This window comes from Dunckerocampus dactyliophorus, chromosome 21 (genome assembly GCF_027744805.1).
Source record: "Dunckerocampus dactyliophorus isolate RoL2022-P2 chromosome 21, RoL_Ddac_1.1, whole genome shotgun sequence".
Taxonomy (NCBI): domain Eukaryota; kingdom Metazoa; phylum Chordata; class Actinopteri; order Syngnathiformes; family Syngnathidae; genus Dunckerocampus; species Dunckerocampus dactyliophorus.
The window spans coordinates 3,116,342-3,131,283 of NC_072839.1; the positions used below are offsets into that span (position 1 = coordinate 3,116,342).

The 14,942-nt window shown below is 42.3% G+C and overlaps 1 protein-coding gene across 1 annotated transcript in view; it reads left to right on the forward strand.

Moving 5' to 3' along the window:
- dok6 (docking protein 6) overlaps positions 1-14,942 on the forward strand; it is a 57,894-nt gene that overhangs the window by 41,226 nt on the left and 1,726 nt on the right. Inside the window, exons 3-7 of the mRNA XM_054765835.1 lie at positions 1,536-1,650; positions 5,633-5,752; positions 9,408-9,597; positions 10,632-10,770; positions 11,987-12,092. Of these exons, the coding sequence (XP_054621810.1) occupies positions 1,536-1,650; positions 5,633-5,752; positions 9,408-9,597; positions 10,632-10,770; positions 11,987-12,092 (670 nt within the window). The remainder of the gene's footprint in view (positions 1-1,535; positions 1,651-5,632; positions 5,753-9,407; positions 9,598-10,631; positions 10,771-11,986; positions 12,093-14,942) is intronic.

Genomic DNA, 14,942 nt, shown 5'->3' on the forward strand with positions numbered 1-14,942 from the left:
ATGGCCCTTGAGTTGTATTCAAAATGAAATAACTATTAGAAAAATGAGTCTAAAGATCGAGCGGCATGAGTGGCAGCGCAAGTGTAGCGTCAGTTTGCAGCCGACACCAAAGTTGGTGCAAAAGGGGTATGGGTGCCCACTGCATCATATTGAAGGGGGGCGGGCGTCCTGTGTGGCAACAAACCTCCACGCACTCACATGTGGCTTCTCTTACAAGCCGCCGAAGTGAGCGATGGTTGCGCGCATGCACCAGTGCACCTGGTAATGCATGGCCACAAAGATCAAGAAAGGTCCCGTCTGAGGGCTTGATTCAACGCTGCTGTGATTTGGGAGGAAATAGGCTGCACTGGTGGCCGATTTACACAATCAACACAAAGAGGATTGGCTTTCTTTACCATTTTCTCAACCCATCTCCATACTCTCCCTCTCTCTCTCTCTCTCCGAAAAGATGCTTTTGGGTCTTTGTTTTTATGCAACTAAAAGTGAAAGGAATTAAAAACAATGGAAGTATAGCAAGCTCAGCATATTTGTGTTAATATGGGATTAAAGTCAACACCTTTCAATGCAAAAAAAACCCAAAAATCGAGACAGTTGGAATGTGAAATGGAACTCATCTCAAACGATTCCCCCTTTTTCAGTGCCTGAGGCTGGGAATGCAACCAAGTCTTTGCCTTTCATACGCAGCTCACACACACACACACACACACACACACACACACACACACACACACACGAATGGATGGATGCTGGAATTCACGGCTCAGAAATTCCCTCTGTTGATGCTCTGCTTACCTGAGGACACACGCACACTATCTACGCACGCATAAAACCTTTTGATCCAATCTTGAAGGCGATAAGACCACAGCAGTCACATCTTTTCACATTTTGTATTCCCTCGCAATCTCTCTGAGAAAGCATTTATAATATCCGAAAAAGGAAGTGCGGCGTGCATATGTTGTGTCCAGGCTTTTAACCTGCGCAGCCTTACATTGCAGGCATGGAGCCCAGCTAATTCATCCCCAGCCTTTCTTGGCAAAGGCCCCGCACACAATGGGCTACAATAATGTAATAGGCCTTATCTGCCAGGCTGAGTCAACATGTAGAGCAAAATAGGCTGTAAATGCGGGTGATATTCAATTAAATGTCATCTTTTTCTTTTGTTTCTATTCACCATCCATCTCCTGCTGAAGGGATTTGGATGCCTTTGATTGCCTTTATTTATGAACTGGAGGGGATACAGATAGTCTTGGGGGGGGGTTACAGTGAGTAATAGTACACTATGCAGTAGTGTGGCCATTACATTCACTCTTCAATAGCTTTGTTTGTATTATCCTACAATTATTTAATCTTTAGCAATCTCCTCTGACTCTAAAGAGACCTTTTTTATTTTAGTCAACCATTATTTATGTGCAGAAGCCTCTAAACTTCAATTGCACTTCCAGCAAAGCAGCACGAGAGGGTCAATTAAGTCTCATTGCCGCCGTTGACTGCGTTCATCCGAGTTAATGTGCTGCCGCCAATTCTGTCCTCCTTAGATCACTGAGCTCCATAATATCAAGAACATTAGCAGGATGCCGAGAGAGAGCAAGAAGCACGCCGTGGCCATTATCTTCTGTGACGACACGTCCAAGACCTTTGCCTGCGAATCTGGTGAGTGCCTTTTAAAGTTTTATATTTCAAAAAATATTCAACGTCACAATTTCTGTGATTTGCACTATAGAGATGGAAGAAAAGTGACGAGAACTAGTGACAGGCATGAAAAGGGTTTGTACTGTTTTTTTTTTACTGTTACAATTGTGTCGATCATCTGGACTTTGTACTCGCTGCAGACTTTGCTTTGCTATGCAGCAATCAGAGGATGGCACAATTGATTCAGGCCACTCTCGTTTGCTGCCTTAACATGCAGACAGAAATCAGGAAGAGCATCCCTTGTTTTTAATTTTGTTTTGCGATTAATTGCTTCCAGACACGACCGTGATAAGTGAATTTCTGCAAAGTGGGATTCCTCATTTATAAATGGTATCTTTTCGTAGTTCAAGTATAGAAAACCTGTTTACAACCTGCTAAATACAGTTGTAAACTTTATTAGAGCCCTCGAGACATGAAATAACACTCCGATAGTCACTTTTATATTTGTATTACACAATATAGTTTTTATAATAATAGAAAATAAGATGTCTTAGTCATAAATAAGACATTACATAGACTTACATGTTAGCATACTTGGTGGCTAATGTCTCAATGTAACGTTCCTGACACCGAGTGGCCAGTGTACTAGAATACTACTGCGATGGCACAGAGAACACGCATATGCAGTCAACATTCACACAGGAGCTGCTGTCAGCCACAACTCATGCCAGTCACTGGCACTCTCCACACAGCTAACCATGCTAACACTCAGCAACTCTCAGCTGACGTCACACACGTCACTTCCCGGGCCTCGCCTCTTAAAAGCGCACACAACGTTGCAGATACCACACTTCATATAACATTTATTATTATTAATTAATTAATTAATTAATTAATTTTTGGAAAAACCCGCGGTAGAGTGAGGGTGCGATGTTCGAACCGCAATGTAGCGAGGGACGACTGTACTAATACAACACTGTGTTTCGTGCAATACTGTACCATAATCAAAACAGTGTAGGAGAACTGAGGTGAAATCTTGGCCAAAATGTTGGTCGAAAACCCAATCATATGAAAACTGCAACGTTCGAGCCTCAGGTTCCTCTGCATTTGTTATGTTTTTTTCTGCTAATTAAACAAGGAAGTACAAAATACTGTACGATTGCATGAAACATCTTGGATAAACCATGCGACCTTTGGTATTTTCGGCCGATCTAAACTAATGATCAATGAAGGAAATATATTCAAATGCCATCCCCATGTCCATGTTTGCCATCTACCTGTAGGACTAAACAACATGGCAGTCAAAGGCAGTACTGTACATGTTAGAGCCAGAAAGACTAGATAGGATGATGTCCCGAGACACTTATTCCGAAAACATTGTTAAAACAAAACCTGCCGATAGAAAAAAAAACAACTTTTTTGTGACTATTTTGCACATATTCTCTCTAGCCTTTGTTTTGCATTCCCACACAGAATTTGCCTCCCACTGTATTTTCCTCACACATAAGCCTGAGACGCTTCCTCTGTGATGGTGGGATGTTTGCTTAGCTGCTTTTCCACTCGGGCTTTCAAAGTGCAGGAGTTTAGAGGCACTTACAGGCCGTAGTAACTCTGAAAGAATCGGGGGAGGCATTAAGTAGCTTCCTCCTGTGTGTAAACGTAGTTGTGCTCTCTTGATGTCTGTGAACGAAGCGCTTCGGGCACCGACAGACCATCCGCTCACCCTGCTAAGCTGCGCAGATACGTCCCGCTGGAAAGACGTAATACGAGCGAGCGCGGCATGAATGAAATTGAAGATACCGGCGCTGACATAGCCCCACAAACGCATCATGTCCTTTGATGAATAGATGCAGAAGCATGGCGGTGTTTCTGCATTCCATATGTGTTTGTGTGCACATCACTGGCCGTGGCTACGCATCCCACAATCCCACGGGGGTTGGAGTTAAGAAGCTCGGCGAAGATAAACAACTCCTGCTTTTGCCTCATTTCATACATCGGTGGCTCTCACCAGAAGCTGGCGAGAGACAATTGGAAGTCTTCGAGAAAGAAAACATTATCTTTTCTGACTCACCGGGAAGGAAAAATGATATTCCCAAACAAAAAAGCCACAGATACTTCCCCATTTTATTAATTAGTCCAATTAGTCTCTACTTCAAATGAAAATAATCAGTCCAAAAAGAGAATAGTGTTGGATTTCTACACAGTTACTCCACAAGTCTCTGATTTTCTTATTGATCACGGCTGCAAAATATCCCACAATGGAGCCAAACAAAGATGCTAAAGAAGGTGAGAAACACTACTGAATTCAATAAGGTGTCCTCTCTCGCTGCGCTTTGTCAACAAAGGTCTTCAATCAAGGTAAAGGTGACATTGCATGTTTGTGACGTTACCCTTTCATTCGTCTTTTATATGCATTTCGACCATTCTTCGATATTAAAAGTGCTCTGTGTCCAGAACGGATTCATTGGATTTGCATTACTTCTCTAACTGATTCGGTTACAGTACCTTCGGGTTTGAGTCGGACCTTCTGGAACGGATTCATGCATATTTTGTTCCTTTTTCACTTCCTGTAGTGTTTCTGCATCTTTGTTCAAATAGCCTGTAGTCTCCTGTTTGCATTTCCTTCCTAATTAACAAGCTAAAGACTTGATTCAGTATGGGAAATGGCATATTGATTGCTTGAATAGATGATTCACTAGTTTGGGACTGCAGGGCAAGTGGCTCAACCAGCCTGGGAACTTGGAAAGTATTGAGCAAGGTGGAAGGGGAAAAACTTGCTGGCTGTCATTTAAACCCCCTTCCCCTTTAAACATACAATGTCATATTGTTTGCACCTTGCGCTTAATGCATGCAGCGTTTTATTATGAAATTCATCCCACAATTCACGCGTGTTTCGATAAACTAGCATTGAATATTGATATTTTTCATTCCTAATTAGCTGTCAAAAAGTGAAACGTACGAAAATCGACGCAATTTTTCCCATAGGGAGTAAGGCCATTCCAATGAATCTGTTCTAGACACCCAAAATACGACCAAAAGGTACATTTTCTAAAGAATGATCCACATTTTACATGCATATTTCTTCGCCAGGATGTTAGGATCCAAGACGGCTGAATAAACGAGCACACAACAATTTGCTACCCACAATTCTGTACGATAAGCGACAGCATAGGAGAACCAAGGCCAAATTTGGGAGAACATTTTCATCGAAAACTGGGGCGGTTTGAAAATCGAGGTTTGACTGTCCAGTGAAACCTCGGTTAGCTTCAAGTAATCCGTCCCCGAAGGTCAGACAAAACCTGAAACCTACTCTAACCGAATCGATTCTTTTTGATTGTTGACAAAGATGGCTATGAGGCAGCAGCGAGGGGACTCTGCCTTCGTGTTTTCCTACGAGTTATTTCAAGGTTTTACTGTATTTGTGTCTTCAAGAAATGGAAGCTAAATGAAGTGCAGTACTTGGCTGCAACCAGAAGACGCGTTTTCATAGTTAGTGCACAGAAAACCTTCTAAATATAGTTTTTAACATTATTAGAGCCCCTCCAGACATGAAACAACACCCCTATAGTCACACTCCTATTACCCAGTACAGTAGACATAATAAGACATATTAGACATATAATATAGACTCGTGCTTGTGTGTGTTGCTGGAAATGTTTTCTGGTGCTAGGGGAGCACCAGAAAACATCCAACATTACAGTAACGTTACTGACACCTAGTGACCAGTGTACAATACTACATATAATCACCTATTGTTTGACTAGTAATACTGTAGGCCGTATTCCACCACGAAACAGCATAATTTATGAATATATTTTGGAAAAACCGTGATAGAGGGAAGCCAAGAAAGTGTCAGGGGATGATTCTGACATCCCTTTTAAAGCAATATTTAAAAAATAACAATGAATGGACCATCAAGGATTGTTACATTGCAGTTTATCTTTGCCAAACTGTGATGAATGGACTGGATGCTATTCTAACTATTATAATGCTGCGTGTGCAGAGCTGGATGCTGAGGAATGGTGCAAGCTGCTGAACGTGGAGTGCCTGGGCAGCCGTCTCAACGACATCAGCCTGGGCGAGCCCGACCTGTTAGCAGCGGGGGTGCAGCGGGAGCAGAACGGTGAGTGCCCAATTAGTCGGCGCTAACACAAACGGCCATTCTCGGTCAATCTTCTCTCGCTCGGCCCGCAGCCACGTCTCGGGGCATTAATGCTGTGGCTTTGTGGAGCAGCGTGAGCTGCCAATGTCCAATTAAGCCCGGCTAATAAGAACACTTTTTTTTGTCAATACCTGATCTGAAGTCTTTTACATTAGCAGCTCCAACTTCAGAAGTGGTTGCTGTGGGAAAGCTGTGTGTGTGAGTGTGTGTGTGTACGAGTAGTGTGGGTGCACAGGTCAGAGGCTGTGCTGGGGGGGCTGTGTTCCAGGCCCTAATGCGAAGTGCTGTGCATCACTGGCTTCCCTCGTAATGAAGCTTGTCACAGAGATGGATGAGATTATGGCTCTTAAAGCCATGTGAAATAAATGTGCTCCCCGCTCACAGGAAATAGAACGCAGCTCATTCGCTCTGTAGTTGATAAAGGGAAAGGCAACAGGCAGTCGTAAAAAAAAAAAGAAAAAAAAAGGCGTAATTGAAAATCTGAGCAATATTATTGATGACAAATCAATAACTAAACCACGAAAGATGCAGAACTTTGCAAGTCAAGAGGCAAGGAAGGGCCTGCAGTCGTTTTTCAATTAGTAAACCCCCCCCCCCCGCAAAGCAGTCAGAGGCCATCATTAGATCAGAGAAGCCTAAAAATACTCCCGCTCTATGACATGGCTATTTTCTATCCGCTGCAGACACGTGGATTATTTTGGAGTCATTGGCTGTAATTAGTGAGAACCCATTTGGAGCACTGAGAAGCCCCCGCCTCCTCAGACAGTTCCAAGGGGTGCAGGAGGGAGGAGATGCACGGCTCTGGCCCAAGTCGGGACACACAGGAAGGGAACTCATGCAAAAGCGATCAATTATCATCAAATAAAATTGACCTTTCATGCGTCAGCGATGCCAGTCAGACGTTTGGGGAGGCTGTCTATTCAGTCGGGTCTCGTTCTATTCGGCCAATCAGGGACGAGAGGAGGAGCCTTAAAAAGCTTACAAGCTAAAACGGCTTCTTTTCGAGGTTTAAACAGATCAGTGAATATTTTTATTTCATTTGTTATTTATTTTTAATCTTATTTTGTGTTTGTCATTTTTTAGATGTTTTATTTAATTTTAAAGGATTTTTAAAAAACTTGTATAATATGGATATAATATAATTACATTTCTGAAAGTACATTTTATGTGACTTTAATAGTTTATTGCTTTATTTCATTATAAAATACATCATTTGATTTGATTTATTTATTTTAATGTATTATTTAATACAGTGGTGTCAAACTCGTGGCCCGCGGGCCATTTGCGGCTCGCTAAGTCACATTTTGCGGCCCGCGACTTGACAGGAAGGACTACTGTAAATGCGGCCCGCAAGGTCTAAATGAAGCCGATGATGCTCACCATGGAAGTTGCTGGATATCAGCTCTTAAATTAAAGTTTCATTTAGGAGCTGATATCCAGCAACTTCCATGGTTTTCTTGATAATAACCAAAATTAGACGTGTTTCCTGCAGCATACCCGATATCGTTATAGATGTTATCGTTATCGTGAGCCTTACTCCCGATACTTGATGAGGCCCAGCCTCACCCAGACTCTACCTCCAGTGGCCCCCGGGTAAACTGAGTTTGAGACCCCTGATTTAATAGGAACTTTATTAGACCATTGAATTTAGCGTGATATAAGGTGATTTGATAAAATAATTAATTAATAAAATGGATATTTAATGAATTACATTTAATTAATTGTACTTAATGTATTTTAATTATACATGTTTTAATAATTTAATTTGGCATAATGGAAGGCACTCCAAGGATTTAAAGCACATTGTATATGTATTTGTAATGATTGTGTAAGATATTAGAAATCTCTGTATATATAAATAAAATAAATGAAATAAATAGGTGGGCATGTTATGCTTCAGGTGAAATGTGGACTCATAATCGAATGAAAGGCAGCTCCACGTGTCTCACTGACACGGCGAGATAGCAACAAATAATCCATCACTCATCTTTTCTGTCGTAATCCTTTTGTCTGCCATGCAGGCGCTTTAGAGGATCCAAATAAAGCCGCGTCCCAAAAGAGGTTTATCTTTACTGTAGGGTTGATATTTTTATTAACGGTAAACACAAGCAGGGGTTTTTTCCCCGTGAATAAGAACGTGTATTGTGCAAACTGCGGTTGGCGTTTTTGTGCGTTCGATTCGGCTCGGGTGTGTTTCATCATTGATGCGTACTCGTGTCATCGCTGCAGAGGGGGGGGGCATACTGTATCCGGGTCGCCCTCATGTGGCAGTTCAAGGTTTTCAAGCATGGAATGATTGTGTTCGGATAGTGGGCGGCCCTTGAGAAGCAGGCGTCTTGTTTCTTTCTTTCTTTCTGTTTCCATCAACAGCGTGCGCGGGGCTCGCTGTTTTCCAATCTGCTGTTATTGATCTTGCGTCTCATCTCATTCTTGGCAAGAAAGTTCATTAGCATACTTTCCAAAAATAAAATCTATTCCTATAAAGAATCCACTCGGCTGAAGAGGAGGAGCTGAGCGGGAAGGTTAGCAATCATACCACTGTACCCTATTTTCTCATGCATTGGACCAGGGCTTACTTTTGATTTACTCAACTGCAGAGAGTACTGGGTGGGGTGTTTATTTGCATAAATGCAGCTTTATAAATGATAGCTTTGATCATTTTTTCCCAAATATGACAGTACTGTACATCAACAACCAAGCGATAACAACCAACAAGTAACTTTAACGGTTACTTAAGTGCCCGCAAGGCATGCTGGGCACTCACAGCAGCAAACATAGTGAGAAATGAGATGTACAGTAATCCCTCGCCACTTCACGCTTTGACTTTCGCTGCTTCGCTCTATTTTCGTTTTTTTCCAAATGTAGTAATGAATCATGTCTGTCAGTCAGAACGTGTGCATTTTCTGCCCAAATTAAGCAGTTTTCAGGCATAAAATGGCTAAAGAAAGTAGAATGTAAATATAAAGCATTCAGAAATATATTGTGATGATAAGTAGCATTGTACACCGGTCACACAAGGTTCATTCATGTCTACTATATTGGCTACAGAAGTGTAAGGGTGAATATAGGGGTGTTACTTCATGTGGAGAGGGCTCTCGTCATGTTAAAATCCATTTTTAGAAGGTCCAAGAGTTTCCGATGCTCCAACTAGTAAAAGGTTCCATGGATAAATCAGTCATTTCCTGTTGTGTTGTTGCGTAAGGTTTAAAAACATGAGGTAACGTCACACATTACTTATGACACAAAACAAAACGCTCCGTTTCTCTCGCCCACACAAGCGCGCACCGAGTTCCAATTATGCAAATTAGACGACGGCACCATGTCACACTCCCCCCAAGACACTAATCCGCTTGGTTTTTTCTCTAAATATGTTGGGTCGAATGTTTGGAATGGTGCACTCTGCATAAAGCAACACCCGCTGTAAACGCCAGCTTTACAGATGCCAGGTGTGCTCTGCCGTCCTGTGGTCAGAATGTCCCTACTGAAACCCCTGGTGGGATGACGTAGCATACTCAAGGTCATTCCACGCACCTAGTGACTATCTGAGGTGTGGTATTACCAAGAAATACTTCTTTAGTGCCCTTTGTGTGTAATCTTCATGTCGTTCATTGTGCAGAGCGCTTCAACGTGTACTTGATGCCCACGCCGAACCTGGACATCTACGGGGAATGCACCATGCAGATCACCCATGAGAACATCTACCTGTGGGACATCCACAACGCCCGCCTCAAACTCGTCATGTGGCCCCTCAGCTCGCTCCGACGATACGGCCGAGACTCTACCTGGTTCACGTTTGAGTCCGGAAGGTGCGTAAGCGTTTTCCTTTGAACTCATTCAATACCAAAGCCTGAGTTACACGTTTTTAGAAACCCCAACGCCCGGTCCCGACAACGTATTCATACCGTACGTCTGCACGAGAGACGAAAGGAGGTGATGACGCAACTCCCCACGAATGCATTTCACTTCAGAGCAATTTCAAGCCATAAAAAAACGGCCACCAGGTGGCAGAAGTGCATTTGATAATAGCTCGGGTAGGGATCGTGTGGACGGAAACATCACACATGACAGGAAGGAGGAAGCGAGAGAGCGTGGAGGAGCGTAGCGTGCAGACGGTTACTATTATTGTAGGGACATTTTAACGCATGCACACTCACACGCACGCGTGCACACACACACGGTAGTGCAGCTCCAAATGTAAATTGTAAATCGTTCAAGGTGTTAAATCTATAAATAAATTATTTTGATGTAAAACAACCCCTTTTGTGTTGTTTATGTTGGTGTAGTTATGGTGTTTACATACTTGAGCTGACACAAAAGCAAAACAACGTGTCAAAGTGAAAGTTCTGCTTGAAATGTGTAACTTTTCACAAAAAGCTGGTTTTCTCCCTTTTCTAGTTGGGAGCTGATATTTTCCTGAAACTTTCCCATATTCTACTGCTGATTACCAAAGCACGGAAAACGGTAGAAACAAGGTTTTTTTTCCTGCTGAAAGACGGGAGTCTAATCTTTCTTTTGGTACGTTCCATGTTTGTGTAGCCATGCAACACAATATTCTGTGCTCCGTGGAAGCTCAGTCAAAATGGTCAAACATGGCCGCGACTGAAGGGGTTGTCTTTTGAAAAATGTGTGGGAGTGAAAAGAGTTAATATCTTCCATGTGTTAGCGTGATTGCAGCATCAGACAAACGTCAAGGTTTCAACTTCTCATGACGGCCTTCGCCTGCATGTGCAGCCCCTCATGCATGCGCCTCACGTGCGCGCAGCGTGCAGCCAAGCGTGAGCGCCGTCAGAGTGTGTTTACGTTCCCGTTGTGTCTGTGCGTGTGTTTGTTCCCGGAGCAGGATGTGTGACACGGGCGAGGGCTTGTTCACGTTCCAGACGCGGGAAGGAGAGATGATCTACCAGCGCGTCCACTCGGCCACTCTGGCCATCGCCCAGCAGCACGAGAGGATGATGGAGGAGATGGAGAAAAGCTCCCAGGTACGCCCGCAAGGCTGCGAGCGTGTGTGGGTGGCAACGTCCTCAACCACTACACTCTCGTCATTCGTTCCGCTGTGCTCATGTCAGCCTTAAAGTGTAAAAATAAGTGAACCGCCGCGGGAAAAAAAAGTGATCAAAAATGACTGCAAAAACGACCAAACGTGCTGATGCGTCTCATTTTTCAATATGAATTGCCATGCAAGTGTAAAAAGAAGTGAGGCGCAGTAAAACATCGGGAAAGTGCAACGAAGGGGAAAATGAAATCTCATTTTTACTGCCGTTTCCACTCAATCAGTCCTTCCATGGATCAATTCCACGCCATCAGCAGAATACTTCACCGCTGTTACCATGAAAGAAATACGACGCCAGCTCAATGCGAGACATTCGTTCATAAAAATGTCATTTCCAACACGTTTATGGCATTTTTAAATACTATTTAAAGTAATAATAATATAACGGAATAATACTTTTTAACTGAATGACCATTTATCTCCTGATACTGCAGCACTCATCAAAGAGGTGGTGGGCGGGATCAATGATCTGATTGGTTGTGCTGAAATGTAAGAGGTCGTAAAGGTCATGAAAAAAAAATAACGGAATAGTTTCAGGATAATTATTTCAGATTGTATGCGACTACTCCGTTCATTCAAGGGCAATTGACTTTGTCGTGAATTATGAAGCAAAGATGTTTCAATAAAAATGTTTTATACGATGACTATTTCATTGTGAGCGTCCACACGACAGCCCAAGCCGTGTAAAGTTAGCTAAGGTCCCGTGATTTGATGGGAGCTGAGCTGGAGTTCCATCGTGAGGGACAATAGACATGAACGTAAGCTCCTAAATCATCCGAAAACACACAAATAGACGCCGCATTGGATTGCGCAGGTGTAGCTAATGTTGTGTCCAGTGCTTTGTTAGCTAAGCCCTCGGCACCCCGCTGTCCGTCCTTGACCGCGACGCCCATCCTTTCCTTCCGGCTCCTCGTCGGCGCCATCGGTGTTGTTTATTCCCGCGGTCCTGCCAAGTGTCGGACGAGCCTCGGCCGTACGGCGTGCACTCGGACCGTTTGGGAACATTTCCAAAACTGTTTTTTGTTTTGCGTTAGCCTGCGTGACCTCGCCGCTCCGCTCATCAGTATTCCGCACGTCTGCCGGAGCACGAGCCACCCGGCAGCGAGCGAGGCCACGCACGTGAAGCCTTCTCCGTCTCCTTTCAGGTGCGATCCTCCGAGACCCTCAGCAAGTCCATCTCCCTGCCACGCAGCGCCTACTGGCAGCACATCACGCGGCAGAACAGCGTGGGAGATCTTTACAGCTACCAAGGTGAGGGCATCAAGTTTGTCATGAGCGCTCTGGTGCCGTTTCTTCTTCTTCGTCTTCTTCCTGCTGTCATGTGCAATTTGTACGCCGAGGTGGGTGACGCGGCGGAGAGATGACAGGTGGAGGAAGAATCGTTTGAAACGGAGCTTTCATTCCCGAGAAGGTCGCTCGCGAACACTTGGAGAAGCAAATGCATCGATGAGTCCGTGGCGGCTTCCATCACGGCACGTGTCGACTCAAAGTTCAAACACAAAATCCTGGATTGACGTTTAAAAAACAAAAACTGCTCTTTTTTGCAATAAACAGATGAATTAAAGAAGATGTATCAATACGGTATATATTTGATCAGGAGTCGCACTTTACTAATAAATAACCTATATTTGACAAAAATGTCATCAATGCAACTTTCACAAATGCTCTTCTTGGAACCCCCCCCCCCAAAAAAACGAATCATCCCAGATTCACTTCTTTATCAGATCCTTAAATTTAATTTTAAAAATTCTCTTTGTGCAAATAAATAAAATCAAATGAAATACAAAATACACATCTTGATCAGGAATGACACGTTTTCATCGTGACAAAATGCATACATAAAATACAAAAATAAAACAAGGTATCTATTTAAAAAATGTAGCTCCACATCTTTAATCAGCGTTCACGCTTACGTGGAATTGAAAGAAAATGCTCTTTTTGCACACAAAATTAAAAAAAAGAATTGAAAAATTTACAAAAAAAAACTCTGCAATCACATCTTTGTAAGATTTTTAAATTGAATGTAAAAAAAATTACATTTGTGCTCATAAGTACAATAAAATAAAATATGGAACACACATCTGAATTAGGAATTAAAAATACAAGACAGTAAAAATCCTAATCCTAAATTAATGAATTCATTTAAAACAATATAGTTCAAAAATGTAGATCCACATCTGATCAGGATTCACATTTGTAATAATATATAAATATATTCATAATAATATATAAATATGTAATGAATGTACTTGTTACAAAAAAGCAATAATTTAAAAAATAACCAATAATTCCTATTGCTACATCTTTATCAGATCCTTATTTTATTTTATTTTATTTTTTAAAGAAAATGCTTGATCCACATCTTTATTAAATGTAGTTTAAGAAATACCTTACCCCCCCCCCAAAAATCTTTATGAAAAAAACAAATCCTAGATTCACATCTTTATCTGGGATTGGCGATTTCAATTAAAATATGAACTTCTTGTTTAAAAAGGAGAAACATGAATGATTATCATGCAGATCACATCACTGCACATCATAGCAATGCCTTGGAGATTGCGTGCAAACATGCCCCCTGGTGGCTGTGCAGAGTACACCAGCAGGAGAACAACGTGATGGGGCGCTCTGTGAGCACGTCGAGGCAATGACGGCACGACGTGACCTTGGCCAGCGACAAAACACTGTTTTTCTTGCTGTCATTTCCAATACATTTGGCTTGTGCTAGCAGCTAGCAGCTAACAGCTAGCAGGTCGTGTTCATGATCACCACCGCCGTCCCACCGCTTGTTTTGGACAACAGCAGCTGCTTTGTCACACGCGGCTGCACACGCGATGAATATCCAATCAGCACAGCCGATTTGCCGATCGCTTTTAAATACGCTGCAGGCCTGGAGGACTAATTAAGGCGTCGCTTGTTTATTTCTCAGCCTCAACTCACCTGCTAAGGGCAACGAGGAACGGCACTGTTTTAGTTGAGGGCTGAAGCTGAAGCTGAAGCTGAAGCATGGCATACAGTACGTTTGCCACTGAGCTGGACACTAAAACATGAAATACCCCCTAAAAATACTGAGCTGGACTGTATCCTGTTTGTCTGTCCTATTTCTTTTATTGTTGAGGGAGCTTTTTTTCCCCACGTGTGTGCAGCATTGTAATGGAGCTTTTAGTTTGATCATCCGGGAGTGATAGGAGGAGATTCGATAAAGAGGAAGCAGGTCTCAGAGGCTGGCGGCTTGATGAATTATTTATCAAATCATAGTTTCTATTTATTTCCTTACTGTTTTGGTTGTAAATAGGTGTAAAAACACACATAATCAATGATAGAAAATGGTTATCAGCTGATGTCCAATAATATGGAATGAAATTGATTGCACTGATCAGGTTTTCCACGTTTAGACATAATTAGTGATATCAAAAATAAACGGTACCTTCATGTGGCTCTTGCTTGTGTCACCGTGCTTGCTTCCAAGTTAGCAGACGCGCAAGTTAGCCGCCCTGCGCACATCACTCAATGTTGTTAAGCTAGCATCTTCTTGCTGCCTTCACTTGGTAAAGGAAGTGCTGAGGAGACTGACAGTTGAGGATTATCTCTTTCTACAGCTTTCTTTATTTCAAACGTAAAATATATACAGTATATTCATTTTCTTTCTCATGAACGTCTCGTGCTTGTCATCACAACTCTTCAGCTGTTTTCTACGTCTTGGATTCAGCCATCTTTCACCGATCACTCCACTCTTATTCGTGTGACGCCACCTTGTGTTTGCTGAAGCTGTCTTGTAGACGCAGCGCCCCCTGGTGTTCACTTTCACAGATACGTTGCACACACGTTGTACTGTAATTCAATAGAATTCAAACAGCAACGCAAAAAAATCCTAAATATTGAAAAAGCAAAAAAACATCTTGGATTTATTATACATTTAATGATTAAAAAAATGGTCTTCTTGCTAAATAAAAATGAAAAAAAAACCTTTCAATCCTTGCAAAATAGTAAAAATCATTCAAAATTCTAGTTTCACATTTTTGTACCGCATTTCTTCTAAAAAATATATATATATATTCTTGATTTATTCTGCAGGTCAATATTTATTTGTATTGGTTTATTTGG